Consider the following 23,490-nt stretch of genomic DNA (forward strand, 5'->3'; position numbering starts at 1 on the left):
ATCTTGCTTCATACTTAATGAGTTTTTTTTTTTTTTCTGGTATTCAATTCTAAGCTCCATATACAAATTCTACTATTTACTTACAGATAATACAGTTCACCTCGACCTTGTTTGATGTCACAAGTTATAATTATAAAAACAATGACTTACTGTGCAACCAAAAGCAAGTTGGTTTACTGACTTGTATTTATAGAATTACTCATTTTATATTATTCCTTTAAACATTATCGGTTGTTGAAAATTCATCGATGCAAACAGATAAAACAGTGGGTTAGAAATTTACTGACTTCAATTTACATTAAATTTAAAATGCACAGCATCTCAGTTATGCATTTTTGAATTTGAGCACACAGCCTTCCAAAGTTACAATATTTTTGTGTCATTTCAGTTGCTCACAATGTAGTAAATATGCAATAACCTCAATCCATGGTGTCTTGAGAGAGCAGAATACAGACACGTCCAAGTGTCAGATGTCACAACCACTTGTTTCAGAATCTCTGGCCCTTCTTCAGGATTCGACATTCTAAAAGTCTTTAAAACTAACCCTAATCTTAGACCTTTGTATTATAGAGCTGTACAACATATACAGTGCCTTCAGAGGGTATTCAGACTGCTCCACTTTTCTTACATTTTGTTAAATTTCAGACTTATGCTAAAATAATTTTGAATTCATATTTTTTTTCTCATCAAGCGACATTAAATACCCCAAAATGATGAAGAGAAAATAGGATTTTAAACATTTTTACAAATTTAAATCTAAAAATTACACTTTTAAAAATAAATAAAATGAATATCACATTGTCACAAGTATTCAGACCCTTTGCTTTGATACTTAAACTCAGGCTCAGGTGCATCCTATTCTATTGAACATCATGGAGATGCGTCTACACCTTGTTTGGAGTCTACCTGTAGTCAATTCAATTGATGGAACAGGATTAGGAAAGGCACACACCTGTCTATAGAAGACCCCACAGCTGGAAGTGTCTATCAGATCAAAAACCAAGCCAAGTGGTTGAAGGAATTGATTGAAGAGCTTGGAGACAGATTGATGCCATTTTGTCAAAAGCTGCAAACAATTCCTGTAACATGGAAGGTTCCCAAGAGCACAGTGGCCTCCATAATTCTTACATGAAAAATGTTTGGAACAACCACAATTCTTCCTAGAACTGGCTGCCCAGCCCCTAAGCAATTAGAAGAGAAGGAGGTGACCAATGATCACTCAGATTCTCTGGAGCTCAGCCAATGTGGAAATGGGAGAAACTTCCAGAAGGACAACCATCACTACAACATTTCATCGATCTCGACTTTATGGTGAAGTGACCAGATGGAAGCCTTTCTTCAGTAAAAGACACATGAATGTCTGCATTGAATTTGCAGAAAGGAACCTAAACCAGACTGTTAGAAACAGGATTTTCTGGTTTTATGAAACCAAGCACTACTTATCACCTGTGCAAAAAACATTCCAATGGTGAAACATGATGGTTGTGGGGTTTTTTTTAGTGCCTTGGGCTTCATGATTAGTCAAGGTTGAGAGAAAGCTGGATGGAACAAAATAAAGAGATATCCTTAATGAAAGCCTGCTCCAGAATGCTCTGGACCTCGGACTGGACCAAAGGTTTATCTTCCAACAGAATAATATTACTAACCTCAAAACAAGCACAACACAGGTGTGGCTTAGGGGACAACTCTAGGAAAGTGCCTTGAGTGGCCCAGCCAGAGCCCAGACTTGAACCCAATCAAACATCTTCGGAGAGACTTGAAGATAGCTGTCCACTGGCTGTCTTCATTCACCTTGACAGAGCTTGAGAGGATCTGCACAGAAAAATGTCAGAAAATTTCCAAATTCAGGTGTGTGAAGCTTGTCGTGTCATATCGCAGAAGACACCAGGCCATAATAACTGCCAAAGGGGGCTTAACAAGTCCTCTAAGTAATGGGTCCGAATACTTGTATCAATGGGATATTTTAGTTTTTTTCTTTTTAATTAATTTGAAAAAGCATTCTAAAATCCTGCTTTCACATTGAACTTTTGGGATATTGTGTGTTGCTTGAGGAAGAAAAGAAATAAAATGTATTATTATTATTATTGACATTTCAGTTTAGGTACTGAAAATACAGTACAGTATAACTCTTTATAACTCGTTTACTCTTACGTAACAAAACCCTAATCAAGGTTTCTTTTGATGCTAATGACACTTACAGAGTATCAGTAAAGTGGCTATTAATACCTGTGCATTATGACCTACTAAAATAACGTCACTTTGGAACAGTCAGAGGTGGCTTATGTGAGACAAATGTCTCTTGATATTGCATACTTAACTCTAAGACCTGTGAATCCTTCATATTCATAAGTAATTTTATCAGCATATCAAATGCCATGCTGCACAGAGATGGATAACCTATCTACTGATTCCTTATAACTGTAATTAAGACTAAAAGAATCCTTTGTAAATGAGTAATAAATGCATTTTTGCAGTACTTAAACTGAAGTGTTACCAATACTTTTAACATAAGGCTGCAACAGAACAAAATGTGAAAGGTTTAGGGCTCTTAATACTTCCTGAACGCACTGCACACTTATAATATTATATAATAATTATGTTAGGCAGCTTAATTTATATAGTGCTTTTCTAATCTACATAAAGCGTTTATGTAGACAGTGTGGAACCATTTCAACCACCACCAATTTGTTGCATCCAGCTGCTGCAAGGGCAGCCGTTTTAGCGCCAGTATGCACACCACACATTAGCTATTATGTGGTGAAGGGGTGGGAGAGATAGTAAGCCAATAAAGGACAGGGGATGATTAGAGGTCCAGAATGAACAGGCCATCATGGGCAATTTAGACAGGACATTTGGTTACACCCTACTCTTTTCGAAAGATGCCCAGGAATCTTTTATGACTACAGAGAGTCAGGACCTTGGTTTTACATCTAAACCCAAGGACTGCGCCACCTTTGCTCTGGGGCATTAGGATCCACACACAGACCACAGGGTAAGCGCTCTCTAATGACCTCACCAACACCTCTTCCAGCTGCAACCCAAGCTGTTCCTAGATGGTCTCTCATCCAAGTGCTGGCCAGACCCAAACGTGCTTAGCTTCAGATGGACGGCTTGTTCTGAAGTGCACGTGGTATGGCTGCTTACAAAACAAGACACCCAGACTTGGGTTCTAAAGAAGATCAGCCAGGTTCACTCTCACAAAACAAAGTTTCTGGGGCACTGCCAGTGGCCATCCTAAAATAATTGAAATTACTGGACCTTAATCTTTTTATTCATTAAATTATTATTATCATCAAATAGCCACCTACCGCAGGACATTGCCTCAGGAGTGATAAAGATGTATATAATCTAACAGCTTTATCCATGCTGTGTAAAACAGTTTTATTAAAACATCTGCATCCGGCAGAATACAATTACAGATTTACTAGAGGCTGTGTTTTGGTCTTGTTTTGCAAGTCAGACATAAAACAGGTGCTAACTGTTAGTGAACGCATGAATTTAGAGAGCTGTAATAGTCGGCCCTGCAGACACTCTGAAGTGCTGGTACTGTGTGTGAAAGCTCATTTACTGCACTTGTCATGTTCATTCCCATTGGTAAGTTTCACCATGCCCACTCTGCTTCATGCCAGGTGTCCACCTTGTGTGTTGTGACTTCCCATTTCCTTATCTGGGCCTCTGGTTTAAACTTAGCCTTTGCTTGCTCATTTCTTCACAATAGCGTACTGTAGATGGTTTGGTGTAATCAATAAACAGCTAATCTCTAAACCATAAGGTTGCCAATTAAATTCCTGCCTTTTCCTCAGTGTTTGACCCCTAGTCATTTAATCTGCCTGTGCTCCAGCTGTAAAAAAATCCATGTAAACATCTGAGCAATGTATCTGCACTCGTCCTAAGAAGGTGTTCATTATGGATAGGTTATTTGTTTGACCACGCCACCCTACATCTTAATAAGACAATCCAGAATTGTTCAGTTTGAGAAGGATTGCAATGCCATACCATTCTCAAATCTGTTTAATTTATTCAGAATAATGGGAGTCTGGATTGTATGTTGGCAGCACTGGGCCTGAGGTGTAAACCAGCCTCTGACAGGCACCTGACTATAATTATATTGGAGTGACTTTACCTTTCAGTCAATTATTGTATGAGGGTTGATTAAAAAGGGTTGAGAATAGACCTGTCATTCTCCAAATGAAGATGGTGACCTTTTGTTTTTTAAAGTACCTTCCCTCACATTCTCTAGTTTTATTGCAGCAGTCCAAAAATGTGAATCAGCTAATCTGTTTTTTTTTCTAAATTCTCTTAAACGTCAGCTACTGTAGTATATTTTTTTCATCAGATAATTTCCTTTCTTGCAAAATGTTTTAGAGGTTGGAAAATGCCACCAACTGAATGTCATTGTCTCTCTTTCATTTATTTATGTCATTCAGTGTTTTAAAAGTCTGTTGAATACTTTTTTGTCTTGAGCAGCTTTTAAAAAAAATGCTAGCGGATTGAAATTGCAAAAGAGGAATTAAATAAATGGCTATGATAAGTCAAGGACTGAACTGAAAGCAGCCTTGCTACCAGCGTACAATCCCAAGGCTTTGACCTTGACTGTGCCGCCACCTCATGAGATGTGTGCACTGCAGTCACTTCAGAGACTTTTCAGCCACTTCTTCTATGTGTTCATTTTTTGAACAAGGTGCCATTGTTTCATATTAATTACTGGGACAATTAAGGATTACCCGTTAACTTAATAGTGTGTGTTTTTGGGGAGTAGAAGAAAATGTGATTTATGCAGTAAATCTAGGCTAGCATATAGAGTTTACCTTGATCCCAGAAACTCCATGAGGGTGCAAAAATGTCTGCTTTATCCCACTGAGATGACTAAACGCATTCATCAATATAAATGTATACCATGTGCAGACTGTTTAGAATAAAAGAAACTGTCAATTGTGCTTCAGGAACAAAACACTGTGACAGGTAGGAGTGCTGTTTATGACATCAACACCACAGCTGCAGAAGTGATGTGCATTTTTAATATAAGTCTTCACACTTGCTTTTGCACTATACTGTATGTCTAGTAGTACATTTTCATACACTTACCCACACTGAGCCAGTGTGGAGTCTCCAGACAACCTAACCTGCATATCTCTAGGGCTGTGCGAGGAAAACTGCAGTACTAGAAGAGAAACCAACACAGACACAGAGCGAATGTGCAAGCCTTACACCAAATGTTACTGGGACAAAATTTAAATACCCCAATGTCTCTGGAACTGTAATGCACTAGTACATAACAATATGCCACTATAATTTGATTAATTAGCATATAAATAAAATTAAGTGAATTTTTTGATATTTGAATATTTGAAGAATGAGGACAACAGTTGCCAAATTGTTTTCTATCGTCCTCTTTATCAGTAGACAATTCATGTCTGAAAATAAAGTTTATTTCTAAAGTATATTTGGTCACTTTTAAGCATTTTTTGACACATTCAGAATCAATGAATTGTTTACAGTTTTACTGTTTATGTGAAATGTTATGAAAGTCTTTTTGAGCATTATAATCTTTATTGTTAATATCATCCTTATTGTAATTTTGGTTTTTTTGTAGCCTCTCATACTGTAAATTAGTTTTATTTCCGAAAAGAATCTGAATCTTTGTTAATTAAATTATTTAATTACGTCTTGAAAAAACTATTACCTTGATAGTTTTCCCAGTGGTGTGCCACTGGCCTGTCATCCTGGAGCGCTATCATTGTCTCCAGAGGCAGGCCTTGTCTTCTCCTAATTTCCTTTGGCACAGGAAGCTTCTACATTCTTTTACATACATCTGCAAAAATGTATTTGGCCTCTGTAGCTTCTAGCAGATGTATTTTGACTTTACAGACTCTTTTTTATCAAAAAAAAGAGGTCTGCAGTCCCTTAAACCTTTTGACTCACTAATGTGTACTGATTTCTGTGTTATTTATATGGTAATATACTCATGCATTAACAGCTTTTCTGTTTATATGAATTCCATGATATCTCAATATTTTGTTTGTTTGCCTGGGTTTTTGTTCTGATGTGGCTACTGTCTTTTTGGGTGTTGTGTGCTTTCCCTATTTCCTTGTGGCTTTTCAGGTACTCTAGTTTTCGTCTGTATATCCTAAACAAGTGCATGTTAGGTAAAGGGGCCTATTGTGAGGTAGTGTTGGTGTATCGGTGAGCATGCCCTCCAGCAGACTGCCGTCTTGTCCAGGCTGGCTCCTGCCCTGGTCTAAATACTACTACTACATAGCACCCAGTGACTCCATCCATCCATCCATCCATCCTCTGCATCATATCTGAATCTGAGTTATGAGGGCAGCAATCTAAGGTTATGCTTCTCAGATATCCCTTTTTCCTGCCACCTCCTCCAACCCATCTGGGGGGATACTGAGGCATTCCCAGGCTAGCCAAGATATATAACTCCCCAGTGTGTTCTGGGTCTGCCTTCAGGTCTTCACCCATTTGGATATGCCCAAAACACCTCCAGTGGGAGTCACCTTGGATGAATCCTTATCAAATGCCTGAACCACCTCAACTGGCTTCTTTTGATGTGGAGGAGCAGTGGCTCTGCTTTAAACCTTTAATGTCTTTTCACCCTATCTATTAGGCTGAGTCCAGATACCCGGTGTAGGAAACTCATTTCTGCCTCTAGTTCTTTCGATCGCTACCCAAAGCTCATGACTGTAGGTGAGGGTAGGAACGTAGATCAACCTTTCAACTCAGCTCCCTTTCCACTACGCTGGTCAGTCCAATGTCTGCACAATGGCAGACACTGCTCTGATCTGCCTGTCGATGTTCCGCTCCCTTCTTCCCTAATTTGTGAACCAGATCCTGAGATACTTAATATCCTCCACTTGAGGAAGTACTTCATTACCAACATAGAAAGGGGAAGCCACCTTTTTCTGGCTGAGAACCATGGCCTCAGAATTGGAGGTGCTGATCCTCATTTCAGCCACTTCATAATTAGTTGCAGTATACCCCAGTGCATGTCTAAGATCACAGTCTGATGAAGCCAACAGAACCACCTCATCCACAAATGCAGAGATGCAGTCCTGAGGCCATTGAACTGGACCACCTCCACTTCTTGGCTGAGCCTAGAAATTCTGTCTGCAGAAATTATGACAAAGGTCAACTGTGGTGGAGTCCCAGACCAACCAGGAACAAGTCTGACCAAGCTTTCAGCCTGTAACAGCTGGCCGAGTATCCATAATCCAGAAACACCACACATAGGACATGATCATGTACATTTTCTAAGTGCATAAAACACACACAGACTGGTTGAGCATACTCCCATGACCCCTCCAGAATCCTTGTGCAAGTAAGAAGTTGATCCAGCGTTCTGCACCCGAGATGAAATCTGCATTGTTCCTACTGAATTTAAGGTTCGACCAACAGCCAAATCCTTTTACGAACCTTAGCATATGCATTCTGAGGGATGCTGAGGAGTGTTATTCTCTCTAAAGCTGGAACACATCCTCCGGTCCCTTTTTTTACAGATTGGGCCCACCACCCTTGTTTGCCAATCCAGATGCACTGTCTCCTCTATGAAAAGTCTCAAGAAAGATTTAGTAACCTCAATCAGAAAAGGGAAACTTGGGGACCTGGCCCGGCACAGGCTAGAAGAGCAACGTGGGTTTGTTTTCCAGTGGATGCACCGTTTGCAGAATGAGTCATAATGGTCCAGTGCTTTGTGGCTTAAGTGGTGCTCTAAGGCAGGTGTCTTGGCACACTGATCCCTGGCTCACGAAACCTGCAGGGAAGAAGCCCAATCTAGTGTGGGAGGTACTGCCTAGATATAATCGGGCTCACCTCAACATACAGCACGAACTCAGAATCCAAGCTCCAGGAGAGGGGCTGAATTCTGCTCAGGGTGAGAAGCATTGGTACATGTACACTAGAGTTAGAGTGGACGAATGGGTTGCTTCCCTGAAACTTTGAGCTTGGGCGAAGGCTCTGACTCTTGTCTATGCTTATGCAACGACAATTCATTCAGAGCATTCAACCTTCTTGGAGACATTGGGGGAAGTACTAGAAGGCACTTCCATTGGGGTCTCTTCAATTCTAATAGGGGACTTTAACACTCAGGTTGGCAATGACAGTGAAACCTGTAAGGATGTGATTGGGAGGAGCAGTGTACCTGATCTGAACCTGAGCAATTTTTTATTATTGTACTTCTTTGTTAGTTGCAGTTTGTCCATAACGAACACCACGTTCATGCATAAATGTGTGCATAAGTTCACTTGGCACCAGAGTGCCATAGTCTGCCGGTCATTGATCAATTATGTTGTTTTGTCATCAGATCTAAGACAGTATGTCCTGGACAATCAGGTAAAGAAAGGGGCTGAGCTGTCAACTGATCACTGCCTGGCTGTGAGTTGGATCAGATAGTCAAACAGACCTGCCAAGCTCAAACATATAGTTTAGGGTGAGCTGGGAATATTTGGCAGGGGATCTTCAGCTTGCACCCTTGGATGATTTTCTCTTGCATTTTGAGGAGAGATGTGGGACAATGAACATGAATGGACAATGTTCTGTGACTCCATTGCTTAGGTGGCTGTGCAGAGTTGTGGACATAATGTCATTGTTGCCTGGCATGTGAATAATCCCTGATTACCCCATTGGTAAAGGGAGCTGTCATACTTATTAAGGAAGTACTTTCGAGTTTTGTTAACTTGTGGGACTCAAGAGGTAGCTGACAGGTACCAACAGGCCAAACGGAGAGTAGAAATGGTAGTTGTTGAAGCAAAAACTTGGGTAAGGGAGGTGTTTAGTGAGGCAATGAAAAATAACTCTCAGTTGGCCTAAAAGCATTTCTCAGATGGGAGAATAAGTGCTTCGACCATGCACTTTATAGCAGGGATGAAGTGCTGCTGACCTCCACTGGGGATTTAGTCAAGCAGTGAAAGGAGCACATTGAGGACCTCCTAAATCCCACTGACAAGCATTCTTTAGAGGAAGCCGAATCAGAGAACTCAGAGGAGGTCTCATCCATCACTAGAGCTGAAGTCGCTGTGGTGGTTAAAAAAACTCCTTGGTGGCAAGGCTCCAGGGTTGGAAGATAATCGCCCTGAGTTTCTAACAGGATGGAGCCTGTTGTTGGGCTGGCCTGGTTGACATGCCTCTACAACACTGCATGCAGGTTGAAGACCTGTCCCAGAGCAATGCTTAAATGTTAACATGTCAAAGAAAATTTTAATCCATGATGATATTAATATTCTCTACAAATTGTATGCTGAAATCCCCCTGATGTAATAAATAAAGAAAATGGCGGCCCCCAATTTTTGTTATATTGGGGGTAATCTGTCACAGATGGAATTCAGGCCCTGCTTCATTGTTTGAAAGTGTGAAGGTATGTGTGCTTTTCTGGTTCTTTTAATATAATTAATTAATTTTCCAGCTCTGTGATGCCAGAAGAGCCAGGAGCATATGAAACAAAGGTCACACAAACATGCCAGCTACACTCAGCAGACACCCAAGCCATGATTTAAACAGTTGTCCAGGGGATTTGCCACTTCTTAAGCTGCTTTAAATCACAGCCAGGGTCCCTCTGACTTTATTAGTAACTTGCGCTATCAGTGCTGTCTACTCCTCTGGGTCACATTTTCTGGGAATATCCCCTGTTCTGTTTGAGTAACACATGATTGAACATGACTGCTTATTGATATCTTGTCTTGGTCAACTAACCCTTGTACCAAAACACAATGGGAATAGGAGGCCGTATTTTACTTAAAATTAGAAAAAATGAAATTCACTGGATGAGGAGCCTATTAAAACATCTTTAGAATCTGCCAGGCATTTACCAACTGTGCCCTCAGCAACTGAATTTGCTGAACCTTTACTAACCTTTTGGGTATTTTAGTATCTTTCAGTTATTAGTTCATGTTAATCTTTTTGTCTTTCCTTTCTGTACATGTGTGTATCGAAGCTGGCTCTAATAATATGTACTGTGTGTCTTACTTATTTTTTAAATTCATAGGTTGTAATTAAAATCAATAAAGTGAAAAAAAAGAGACCTTTCAAGTGAAATCTTACACACTGATCCTAGCAGTCACATTTTTATTTTTCATTTCTCTGCTTAAGCATATTAGCCAAGAAGTAAAAAATCAAAATGCACAAGGTACTTTTGTAAGAATACTTGGATTCATGATAAAGACATTTTCCACTGCACACTTTATCTCCAGGTTATGTACATGCTAAAGAACATGCCTGTGTGGTTTTATTTCCATCCCTTGCCTACCAAATGCTGCATGTCTTCAGGCATTCCCTGGACCTCAGGGTTTGAATAGCATAAATGGTTGCAGCTGCTGCTTATTCAAAGCGACCTCAGTCGGATCATTTGCATTTTTAAAAGGTGCATTGTAAGCCAGATTTGCAACGATAAAACTCTATAATTAGGAAGGACCAAAACATCCTGTATTTCCTGGGACAGCTCTGTTTATAAAGCCCAGCTTAGGTGCCCCTTCTTATTCTTAACAAAGTTTTAATTTCTTTCATAAATTAGTCGTGCATAATTCCTCAGTCCAGGAATCGATGTAGTCATTGCATTGTTTATTTTTTTGCACAATTTAACTTACCATCTGAAAATCCTATTTAATCACCAGTCTTATCAGTTTTATTCAAAATGCAAAGGATCAAGCAAATTAGGTGTCTTGTGATCACAAAGCCCACTTGTGTGAACAGGCACCTCATCTAGACAGCAGCCTTTAGCCATTTATACACAGCAGGTAAACTCCTTTTAGTTAAGCAACAAACATTTTACATCTAAATTTGTGTGAATTGTATCATAACTGTGAACAGTGCTGTTGCTAATCTTGTTGACTGGTTTCGATATGAAAAAATTTTAGAGCAGTTAGTGGTGTGAGGTTTTTAGACGTGTGTAACATGTCATGGTGCTCTCATAACATAACGTATCTAAGTGACTTGAGCAGCTGCAGTGTGTGTCTCCTAGTTCTGTGGAGTGGACATGTGCGTCAGTTTGGTGAAAAAGCTATATATGCTGTGAATGCTAATGCTAGCATTATAGATTATAAATTAGAGAAATGGAAAATATTTAAAGGTAATTACATGTATTTATCTTTAGAAGGTACTCAATATCCATCTTGCCACATTATCATGTATTGGTTGAGAGAGAGATGAATGATTCTGTAATGCTTCTCTGTGTCATATAATTTTAATGATAAAGAACACATTTGTAAGTAAAGTAGAGAGAGAAGATGGACATAGATGTGTCAGCATGCCATTCCTGTCCATGGAATAGCATTAATCCTGAAGACCTCTTAATCCCTGGGCTCCTCATCTGCTTTGACCTTGCCATATTGTTTTAAAACATATGTCCATTTATGAGCACCTTCATGGTTAGATAGTTTGATCAGAGATTGTTGTATTGGTCATCAGACGTAAAGAAGCAACAGAGAATAAACAGAAGAAAGACAAAGACACAAAGGAGAACATCAGTTCATGGATTCAGTTTTGTGGTTGACATGTAAAATGGACCTAGTATGCTGGAAATAGTTACATTTATTTAGAATTGTTCTAATGTACTTGGATTGCTTTATATAGACAGTGGAGAACCTCTTCAACTACCACCACCAATGTGTAACATCCACCTGGATGATGCAACGGGAACCATTTTGCACCAGTATGCTTACCACACATTAGTTTTTAGGTGGTGCAGGGATGAGAGAGACAGCCAGAAATGAACGGGGGGATAATTAAAGGGCCAGAATGATTAAACTGTGGTGGGCAATTTAGCCAGGACATTGGGATACATCCTACTCTATACGAAACATGGCCAGGAATCTTTTATGACCACAGAGAGTCAGGACCTCAGTTTTACGTCTCATCCTAAGGATGGCACCAATTTTTACAGCACCGTGTCTCCGTGACGCAGGCCACTAGGTAACCACTTCCTGAAGTCCAGACTAACAACTCCTTTTGCAGCAACCCAAGCTTTTCCTAGGTGGTCTTCCATGCAAGTACAGTTGGAGCCCAAACATGCATAGCTACAGATGGATTTTCTGTTCGGATGTGCAGGTGGTATGGTTGCTGGGTTTTCATAGTGTAGGATATTATAGCCCTCCTCTGTTTTCAGAGGTCATGGTCTGTGCAATTCTGGCAGCACCCAAACCTGGAATGGACACAAGGCTGTTAAAGAGGAGACTTTTTTCAAATCACTTTTGAATGACAGGTCCTTCAATGAGGGCCAGCTTCTGTGTAATTGACTATCCCTATATCTTGTATCATGTGACAGATATGGGGCAGTATCGCTCCCTTGAACCCCTGTCCAAGACTCCAGACACCAGATGAAAGTCCAAAAGTAGACTTTATTTATCATCAACAGTGCACAAAGCACCCTCCTCTCCACTATACTCATAAATAATCACGAAAACCAATCCACCACTCCCAGACGTGTTGCCCTCCTACCACCCATCTCAGCTCGCCGTCTGGGAGCTCCTACAGTTCTTTTATAGTCCTTGTCCCGGAAGTGTTTTGCCTTCTGTGTCCACGTGACTAGGAACACTTCCAGGTCAGATAAAAATCCTTTTTCTTTACCCTGGAAGCACATCATTCCCCTTGTCCATATGTACTTTCGGGGCGTAGGGAAAATAGTCACTGCTCCTCCCTGCAGCGCCTTCTAGTGGTCCTCATGGTATTCAGCAGGGCTGTAAAGGAAAACTCCAACGTCCATAAATCCCTGCTGGCATTCGGGGCACCTCCATGCTGCAGGGAGGGCTCCACCTGGCGGCGTGGGGGTATTAGCCAGGATGATAGGTATGAGGCCTGCAGTTGACTTTTCTTTTCATGTCAGCATGTACTCCTCAATATAGGTGTTGTTTTTTTAGATCCATCTCTGCCTTCTTTAGCAGTTCCTTAATGCAGAATTCTAGGGAGTGGGGTTTAGGGGAAAGACTCCTACTACCAATTCACCATCAAAGTGGACTTTACTTAAAATCACCTGTGCTGCAAAGTTTGGATGGTAGAAAGAAATGAAAGTATGTAGAAGAAATAGATAAGAGAATGGGGATAACTTCCAAATCCCATACAGATGTTTCCCCACCCAGAAGATATACTGGGTTTCATTGCTACCGTGCCACAATGGTGCCTACTGATATTCATGTTGATGTGGTTCGTGTACATTCAGACTTTATCTTTGTCACCATTGTGTTCCCAAATACAGTAGTGGTTACTCAGAGGAAAAACTCGCACAGATGACACCAGGCCTGAGAAAGCAGTGGGGCCCTGAATATGCCAATATTAAAACTCGAGGGCACTAGGTGGCAGTGTGGCCTCTATATACAGGATTCTCCATACTACAAACTAGAATGCAATACTTTCCCTTAACACTAGGGGGCACCATCTAGAGGGGACAAGCCCAGCATTGAAGGTTCAGGGGTGCAAGGACAGCAAGTCCACTTGAGGAAAGACTAACCTGGAATCCTTGGATGAAATGGAAAGCCACTGGATATGATTATGGGGCTTGGCTTGTGTTATGATTTCTAGTTGATCTGGACTAGTTAACATTTTTTTTTTTTGCTCTTCAGATTTTAATGAAATGTAGTTTTACTTATTTTTTCATATTTTTTTGGTTGTGGTTTTGTGATGTAAGGAAATGTTTGTGAAACACTTGTTGCCATGGGCACTTCCCCATAATGACACAGTGGTGAGCGGATGTGCCAAGCATTTTCTTAATGATCACAAAGTTACTTAAAGATGAGCTGTCACAGATTTCTTTTGTTTGAACTTCACATTTAAAAGGAAGAAGAAAAAACCTGTTCCTCAAATGAAGTAAAGGGCTCTATTTAATTCAAATAATTAAAAACAAAACTTTGTCTTGTTAAAACTGTCAGGTTTCCATTTTAAGCACAGTCTTGACCAGATTTATTGTCTTATTGCCCAGTTTTTGAAAATTTGGATGATAATCAGACCGAAGTTTGCTTTTAAATTTCAGCCTCTTCAATATCTGTCTCATAAATATAAATAGAAAAAGAATTCCCTGCTCAATGGTTTTTCTTTTAAAATGTTTGTGTTGGTCACAGCCAGAAGTGACTCCAGGATGGAAGGTATTGAAGCCTTTGGCATAATAAGGAGTGTGGACAAATGTCTAACAATCATGAGTTAGGGAGGTCTCCAGAAACTGAGAAGGAGTTGAAAGGGTGGATTTAGGTGTGGTAGGTGTGGTGGGCTAGTGGCTGAACCATCCCACCAAGTACACAGGGCTTCAAGACCAGTCAGGCCCAGAGGGATTTACGTTTTTCCAGTGGTACTTTCTCCATCCATCCGTCCATTATCCAACCCGCTATATCCTAACACAGGGTCACGGGGGTGGTACTCTCTGTTTTTATCTTTTTTTTTCCTCCTCTTTAATATTTCATTTACTTACTTAATGTTATTTCAGGATTTGGAGGACTGCCAAAAGAGACTCATCTTATCACAAATTATAAACATTTCCATCCAGACTTTCACCATTTAGTTAGATACACCTCTTGTAAATAAAGAAAATGGAGAAAGTGTAGCCGCAGAAAGGCATGCTCTGGACTCCAGTTAACCCAGACCATGTTGAAATAGCTGCAATCAAATGCTTCTTGTGGCTTTGAGACACATCCAGCAGCAACAAAGTGCACTCTCTTCAATTTTTCCATCGTGTCAGTAAAATATGGAATATTTTTATACAAACGCCCCACTTATTTTTTTTGTCCACTTTTATACACAAGTGGGTGATTGGTAGCATCTATCGTGCATGAAAAGTGGCAAAAGGGAGATCCCTTTTTTATTTTTTTGACCAGAGGCTTGCCGAAGCGTTTTATTTAATTTCAAAGACCAACATATGTGGTGGAATTCTTGCCAGTAAGAAATACCATATGCCAATAATAAAAAGCAATTCGGTTTTCATAAAGGAGAACTGAAGCGAGAATATACACTCGCTAGGCTGTCTGTTATGGTTTGTACTGGTAATGTTCCAGTAACTCGGGATGTTTGTTTAATCCATAATCCATAGCATCCATCCATTTATCAAGTCCGCTTTTACTATTACAAGAATGTTGGGTTGCTAGTCTGGGCAGAACCGGGCACAAAGCAGGAGTTGACCAACTTACTCATCCACTTCTGAACCCACTTCGGCTTAGTGGGTAAGAGGAGCCGTTCCCAGCAGGTTGAAGCAGTAGACAGGAAAACAACCCAGAATGGGACACCAGTGCATTGCAAGGCAAGTTACCCAATGAACTCTTGTAACTTTGGGAATGTGCGAGGAAAAAAAAAGATCTGAATAAAACTCACATGGACGGTGACTGGGAGCTGAACCTCTGTCCATAGAGCTGTAAGACGTCAGTGCTAAACAGTGTGCCCCACACCAATCACCCACCCTTAAATGTAGTGGAAAAATAGTTATGTAAAGATTTATTAGGAGAACACGTTATGAATGCTTTTAATACATCCTTACAAGCCCTTGTGATTAACTCTTTCATAACTGGAAAATCCAAACATTTAAATCATTTGAATATGTGACCTGCCAGGAGCCTTAGATGGAGGATGCTGGTGCTTATGTCACACATAATGTTACTTCTTTTTTCTGTTTTCTGTTCAGTTTAATAATATAAACAGCATTTTGTTTTTCAAAATAAAATTGTCTAAAAAATAGTTTTCAGGAAAGGACCAGCATAAATGTCAGTCAGTCATTTGCTAACCTGCTTAGTCCTGAACAGGGTTGTGGGGGTCTGCTGGAGCCTGTCACAGCTAGCATAGGGCACAAGGTAGGAACAAATCCTGGACAGGATGCCAGTCCATCGCAGGACAAACACACACACCACGGCCAGTTTAGGATCGCCCGTTCACCTACCTGCATGTCTTTAGGACTGTGGGAGGAAACCGGAGCAAACCCACACAGACACAGGGAGAGCATGCAAGCTCCACGCATGGAGGACCTGAACCCTGATCACCTCACTGTCAGGCAGCAGCACAGTTACTGCTCTACCATGCAGCCAGAGCAGCATAAATTCTCCTTTCTGTGTGGAAAATGGTCATTAACACTAGATGGTGAGTTGTTGGTTGGGGTGCCAATCTGATTTAATGTCAGGCCAAAAAATACGTGCAAAGAATAAAATGTTTTTAGATCTCAAGGGGTTAATAGGGACTGCTCCGCGGTCCAGACGCAGAGAAATAAGGACTTCAGCGGTGCAGCCAGACACGTTCCATAACATTCATTTTCCTTGGCATGAAAGTTTCTGTCAAGAAAAAGAATAATTGAGAAAAAAGACCAGCTACAGTATGTCAAAATTTAAGCAAACAATAGCTAAATTTGGAAAGAAAATTTTTGCCTGAATAAAACAGTTGGTGTTCTATTAGAAATTCCTAAATATCCAAAGATGTTATGAAGTTGTAATCTGTATTAAAGATTACTTTCTGCTTGTATGACCAACACGCCCTTATACAGCCATACATGTGCTACTATAAAGTCTATCCACTTTCCAAAATTTATTTTTCTTTTTATTAAAAAGAAACCAGAAGAATTAAGTGTAAGGAAGATGCCAGAATTGGAGGGAGTTATTGCAGTGCAAATTTACACACTGCCAAAAGAATAAGCAGGAGCCATAAAAAGGTTTGGGGCAGCCACCCATGTAATGTTTCCTGGCTGTAAAATTGGTTAAATGTTTGTACAGTTGTGTACAGGTTTGAGTCCAAAACAGAACTGCCTGGATGAGGCAAAGATGGCGGCTTTAAGGGATGGCAGAGGAAGTGACGTCATCGGGGGCTGGAACTGGAAGTTACATCATTGGGACTGGAAGTGATTAGTGCACCTTGCCAACCCCTGGTCTGGTATGGAATTATCCTCCTTCAAGCCCTTTAGCTGCCTCCCATGCACACGTGTGTGACAACACACATCCATCACTCTCATGCCAGTTGCTGGAGCCCAGAATTTTTGCATTTTGAATCATTGGTCCAGAACACCAGCTGAACACCTCAGTCATCGCGTTTTTGGGTGTAGGTGAGACGTTTCGCTTTATTTTCACCTCGGAGGAATGGCTTTTCGGTCACAACCCTTCCATGAACAACAGTTCTCATAAGGCTACTCCAAACTGTTGATGGGTCTACCAGTCCCAGTGGTTTCTGACAGTTCTGTGCTGGTAGCTGTTTTAGGTATCTTCCGATTTTTAAGGGAAATAAGCTCGATGAATTTCTTGTTTGCCTTTATGGTCCTCAGCCTTGTCCATTTGTTTTTGCTTCTGCAGCAGTGCTTGGCCAGCACATCTGGAAACACCTGTCAGCCGCACAATGTCTGCTTGGGAGAGAACTTGATGATGCATGGTGACCACCTTAAGTCTTGTTGCTATGCTCACTTTTGTCTTGGCATAGAATTTGCATGTTAAACTGCCATATCTACTACAATCTCACATCTTTTGTCTGGTTGTCCCATACCCAATTTTATTTCCTCTTGACTGTTGTTTCTGTTTCATATTATTACTTTGGTTTAATCTACACATGATGTCATTGATCATTAGCACCTGTTTGTTAGATTTACTTCTCAAGTACTGGGCTATATGCTATAAAGAGCTCACAATTTTTATCTGGAAAGTGGTCTATCATTGTGCTAGCTTCTTTATTCGAGAACATTAAAGTATCTTCTTGTATTCCTCCACGTTTTGGAACTCTACGTACATTTTTTCTGCTGGCACATAAATATTTTGTCAGGGGTTACACATGAGAGAGATGATAAAGAGTTGTGGACCAGCCAGGTACTTCATTTAACAAAATGAAAATCAGCAAAGAAAAGTCCAAAAATATCACAGACTGCTTGTGTTTTTTTGTAGCCTCTCTCATAGGCTGCTAAATTGGTGTCTGCTTTGAGAAAATCTGTCTCTTATGTGGAGCTCCATCCTCCTTTCTCCCAGGTTTGTTCATGAACAGTGACTCCCTGTACCTTTGTATCTTAAATAGTCCTTGGCGTGGAGGGGACAAGACTTCCGATACCAAAGTAGAAGTTGGGTCATACAGTAGTTAGTCATTGGGGCTCATCCTCTGGTCTAAAGGTTAGAGAGAAGAAGGGGTAGGCAATCACATCCCCTCAGGCAGCTGTGCTGGTAGTGTTACCTTATCAGACCCCCATTGATATCCCTGTGCACAGGGGCGGACTGGCCATTAGGGCATTTGGGCAATGTCTGGTGGGCAGCAGACTCTGGTCTGGTTATGGGCTGGCCGTTTCATGAAATAAATTTTATTTACTGGTTACTGTTTGACATTAAAATTAGTTTTCTAAACTACTAAACTACTAAACATTATCTGTCCGGTGCTGTGAATTATGTACTCCTATTTATTATATCGTATTGCGTCATCAAGTTGTTTTAGTTGTCAGTACACAACTAGCTGCTCCAATTCACTGCTGCTCTATTTATTGCTGCTCCAATGTTCATACTGTTTATATAATATTTTATGACATTTTTTTGTAAACATGTAACTTATTCACTGTTTCTTGCTTCATTTCTTTCTTTCTTTATTTTTTTTCCTTTCTTTTTCCTTTTTCTTTTCGTAATTTCGTTTATATTGTATATATGTATCTTTCTTAATATGTTTTATTTTTTTTATTTTTTTCTTACCAATTTCCCTCTTAAGGCTTTGCCCTTTCCAGGCCACAGTTGTAAATAAGAAACATGTTCTTAATCTGTCTTGCCTGGTTAAATAAAGGTAAATAAAATAAAATAAAAAAATAACAACATTGCAGTGGAAAACTTGGTCAAAACTGCCTTTTGCCGATTTCTGTTTCGATACCACTACATTTCGATTAGCATATACAGTACATTATTGCAATTTATTTTATCTCATATCTAGTATTTAAATTCTTCAGTACTAATAATTAGATTATGTATTATGCATTTTATTGTTCTCTGGTTGTCGGCATGAATAATAATTAGTGGTTTTCAGCTGCAATTATTAGTATTGTGAAATAAAGTTATAAAGCACAGGATAGGAATTTTTCATATTAGGACGGAACATTTATAGTTTATCGTTAAGTTAATGGAACATTTCAATCATGTGAGGTGTTCACCCTAACCCTAACCCTAACCCTAACCCTAACCTTGGTTATAATTTATTCCATTGTAAATGAGCAGTTTGATTATCGAGTTGAAAATAATTGTTTCATACCTGTAATCACTTACTTTGCTTTAGGCCGCCTAACTGCCTATATGGGTAATTATTTGCCATTGAATTAAGAAAAGTTTTATTAACACCCACTCATGACCTCGTATCATTGTCGTTCATTTCAGCCATTCATCACAAATATGAAGAAAATTATAATGAATAATGGGCCGAGTGGGTAAACCTCGTCACCTCACTTGTTGAAGGATGCCCAGGTCGGTTTTGAGACCCAGTCCGCTCCTGCCTGTGCAACACTAGATATACTGTAGATTGATATGGATATATACAGTATATGGATATCAATAAATAAACGCATCACAGATCACAGGCCATGAGGACCCCTCCCATGAGAATGAAGCTCTAGTAAGCTAAAGGCGGAGGTGTTCAAGTCAGGCAGTGGAGGAATTGAAGCAGGTGCCAAGATCCTGATAAAGGTTTTAGAAGTAAGTCACTTGACTTGTCATTATATCCATAATGGCTAACACAGTACAACACCCTAGTACTACAGAAGTATCACTATCATTATCATCCGATAATTAAACTTAAACTTAAAGATTTGCAGCCTCTGCTGTGATTATGGGCAAGCAGATACACAGTACTCCACAGTCAAGACAGAGGAGTAGGAGGGTCAAAGTGGTTAAAGAGAAGGAGCTGTGGTCCGGGGCCATTGTGTAGGCCTTACTTTTTCATCCATTCAACAGACAGCAGCACCTTGTATTGAAGATACCCTGACTGTGCATTTAAGTGAAATAAACTCCAAATGAGTTTCAAAGTAAAAACTGAAAGTCTGTAAAGCTGGAGTGTGAAAGCAGGCTTTCTCCTTGAACAAACTGGAATGACAAATGCTTTTCCCGTTTAGATGTCTTGCTGCGAACACTCATGCTTTTATTGTGTGGCATTTGCCCCTTTCTTGTTTTTGCTAAACAAATGCGCTAACTCATTAACCATCTGCAAACACGATGACACACCCTGTCCACACCACAGAAGTGGTCTGGCTAGTATAAACACCACAGAATAATCTATAAAAAAGAAATTCCTTCAGAAGAGTTTTTATTTTTTATTTTTTTTCTTTCTGTTGCCCTCAGTCTGGGTATAGTGCCAGTTTGATGAGTGTTAGGAAGAGACAGCAAAATCTGCCCTTACCGTGTTTATCATGATTTTAAATGGATAGACTCAATTGCGAACACTCTACACAACCGTCTTGGTTTTCACTTTGCTGTCTGAGATCTTAAAAGCATAAGAAAATTCCACTGTTAAAAACACGTTTTTGATCTTTTTTTCCCTTTTTTCTAGCCAGTTTGTGCTGGTTTGGCACAGTACAGAGAGCTCGTTTACTCTGGCTTTGCCTGACATTTATGGGTTTACATGCACTTACTAGACTGGGCACGGCTTGTGTGATCTCGCTGTGAGAGGAATTAAAGGTCATTACAACCTGTTCTTCACAATGAATAAGCTAATAAATGTAACCAATACGCAGATGTACACTTCTTAGGGAGATTTTGTTTCCTTGCCTGTCACGAGGTTGAGAGTCAGACTGCTTTCTGAACATCTTATTTGAGATAGTATAGTGAAAGGTTCTAGCAAAGGCTTTCAAGCTGACTTTTTTGTGTCTGTGTTTTTATGTTAAGAACATGTGAAAGGTAACTGAATACAGAAAACAATCATAGGATTGTCAAGCCAGGGTGGCATAGTGCTTTATGCTTATGGGTCCATCCTGGGTTAGAATCCCACTCTCTGGTCATTATCCATGGGGAGATGCTTAAGGCATTTCTTCAGGCGCTATTCCCTCACATCACTAAAGATGTAAGTATTAAAGTAACTTGCGATTCCAAATTGGCAGCACTGTGCTTATTCAGTGAGTGAGTTATGGTGGAGCTCTGTTTAGGGCTGTTTCCTGCCTTTAACCCAAGGTTGCTGGCCTGAGCTCCACTCTCCTATGACCCTGAATTGGATGAGTGGAAATGAGAATTTTAAATTACATTACTATTCTCAAAGCTTCTGGAGGGCAGCACCAGGCACATGACAAGAATCAGCCCCACCATTTTAATAGCCAAACATCTACATCACCTAATCTGTTTCTTGCCTTTTTACTTGAATAGTGTTTGCTTGACCAGTTTATTCATTTTGCAGATGAACTTTGATTTAACTTTTCTCCAACTCTGTTAATTTATATTTATATGTCGCAGTAGAATGTAGCACTATGGTTGGCACTTCTCTACACAGTTACAGGGCCCTGGACTTAATTCTGTCCATAGTGTGCAATAGTAAGTTGGTATGTTTTGGATGTGAATCCTCCAAGGACTTCAGATTCCTCTCAAAATCCAAAGATGTATCTTCTGGTAAAAATTAATTAAATTCGGCTTTAGGATTACTCAGTTACACTGGATCAGTTAAATTATTTAAAGAGCAGAGCAGAAAATAATGGTATCACGTCACCTTACAATATCAAAACATTACTTCATGATGTCTTCCCATTATTTCTGCAGTTTAACATGGAAATTGATTTTTGATTTCAAAGTCCAAAAAAAATCTCAATAAGCTGGTGGGCAGTCTAATTTTTATGTGTGTGCTCTACCATGGACTGACTTCCCATACTGGGTTGCTTCCTGCCAGGATAGACTCTGGCTACTTATGAGCGTACATTGGATTAATGGGATTTAGAAATGCATATCCACGTGTGCATCGTATTTGCCCTGTGCTCCGACCCTCTCTACTGTGGCTGGTATCTTTTGTGAACTACTGGGCCCAGAGTCTTACAGGCTTCCTTGGCTCTGGACGTTATTCTGATCATGGACCCAGTGTTGTACTCCATGTGAACTCTGAAAAGTTGTTCCCTGTTAGAATGAGCAGGTGATGGACAGACTGGTATTCTCTCTCTGTGATTTCTGCCTGGTCTAACTTAGAGATACTTAAACTCTATAATCTCTTAATCTAATAAGCAAGATCAGAAGATGGAAGGATACATGTGTGAATGTTTAATCATTTAAAATTTCTTTGCAATTTTTTAAATTAAGCTATAATGACCCTCAGACTGTAAATACTGTACATACACCATGTACTGTGATGACCTGATATTGGAGACTCTGTAAGAGAAGAATAACCATTATCACCATAATGCTTAATGACGCAAAACTGAAGAAAATAACTGATTAATTCAGATTATTAGTCATATTTTCTGTACATCATTAGACAGATGGCAAGTGGATCATTTTTTTCATAAACACACTATATAAAGCAAGACCGGAAAAAAGACTGAGCAAAGCAACCCATCCACCTTTTTTGAACCCCCATAATGCAGTTCAGTGTTGGCTGTAAAAGCCCACCCTTATTAAGCCATTACAGACTCTATCTTTTCAGTTGACACATTAGCCTGTGACATGGTAAGGAGATGATGCTCACTCATTTAGGAAGTGCTTTGATTAGCCCACAGGTTTTTGTTCTCCTTTACGTTCCATTTTGTCCTTCCCACATCACAACCCACCTCTAACCTCTTGGTGACAGAGAAGCTTTATGCCATTTTTACTAAAATCAGTTGTTCCTATTTATAGTTTGGAAATCCTGAGACAATCTTTATGTCACTCATTGTCACATTGCTGAAAACCAGAAACTAAATCTATAACTTTAATATAATATATGAAACCAAATTCAGGGGACCGAGCCTATCTAGGCAGCACCAGGCCCAAGAAAGGAGTTAGCCCTGGTTAGTCCATTATGTTTCAAAAGTAAAATTAAGATAGAATAAAAAAACAGAACAAAATTCATTCACTCATCAAATTATTTAAAAGTATATTTTGTTTTATACTTGTATAAGTGCAAAGGTCTCTCAAGATACTGATTACAAACATAGACACATAATACAACTCAAAGGGTATGCGAGTCTCATGTCGTCAAAGTCAGACAATTTTGAATTTGTGTGACACAGGAACCAATTAAGATCAAAAGGAACATTTGTCTCAGACAGACTAATGGATTTAGCAACTCGTTTGACATGTCTGTTTCTTTTTCTTTTAAATCAGGCCGATCTGAAGCAGAGCTGAAGAATTTCACACCTCACTACAAGTATCAGTTTATGGTTGCCTATTTCAAGCAGCTTCAAGATGAGGTAGAGCAGCACAAGGCAGTGCCATCTCAGCTGCTCAAGCAAAGGGTAAGAAGAAATTGTTGTGACAAAACATAAATGAGTCTAAATTTTGGCACTAACTGGGTTATCTTGCTTCTTCAGCTTTATTTACCATCTTTACATGTAAACCATAAAGTAAAACAGAAACCCAGACAGCAGCGTCTGTGATTTACTGGTCTAATACAGTGGGCCTGGGTTTAAAGTGGGAGGTTTGCAGTGATGGCCTGAACAAGCAG

At 39.9% G+C, this 23,490-nt stretch overlaps 1 protein-coding gene across 1 annotated transcript in view; it reads left to right on the top strand.

Moving 5' to 3' along the window:
• niban1a (niban apoptosis regulator 1a) overlaps nucleotides 1-23,490 on the top strand; it is a 114,064-nt gene that overhangs the window by 50,172 nt on the left and 40,402 nt on the right. The window contains exon 2 of the mRNA XM_039734937.1: nucleotides 23,151-23,281. Within this exon, the coding sequence (XP_039590871.1) occupies nucleotides 23,151-23,281 (131 nt within the window). The remainder of the gene's footprint in view (nucleotides 1-23,150; nucleotides 23,282-23,490) is intronic.

This window comes from Polypterus senegalus, chromosome 14, assembly GCF_016835505.1.
Source record: "Polypterus senegalus isolate Bchr_013 chromosome 14, ASM1683550v1, whole genome shotgun sequence".
Classification (NCBI taxonomy): domain Eukaryota; kingdom Metazoa; phylum Chordata; class Cladistia; order Polypteriformes; family Polypteridae; genus Polypterus; species Polypterus senegalus.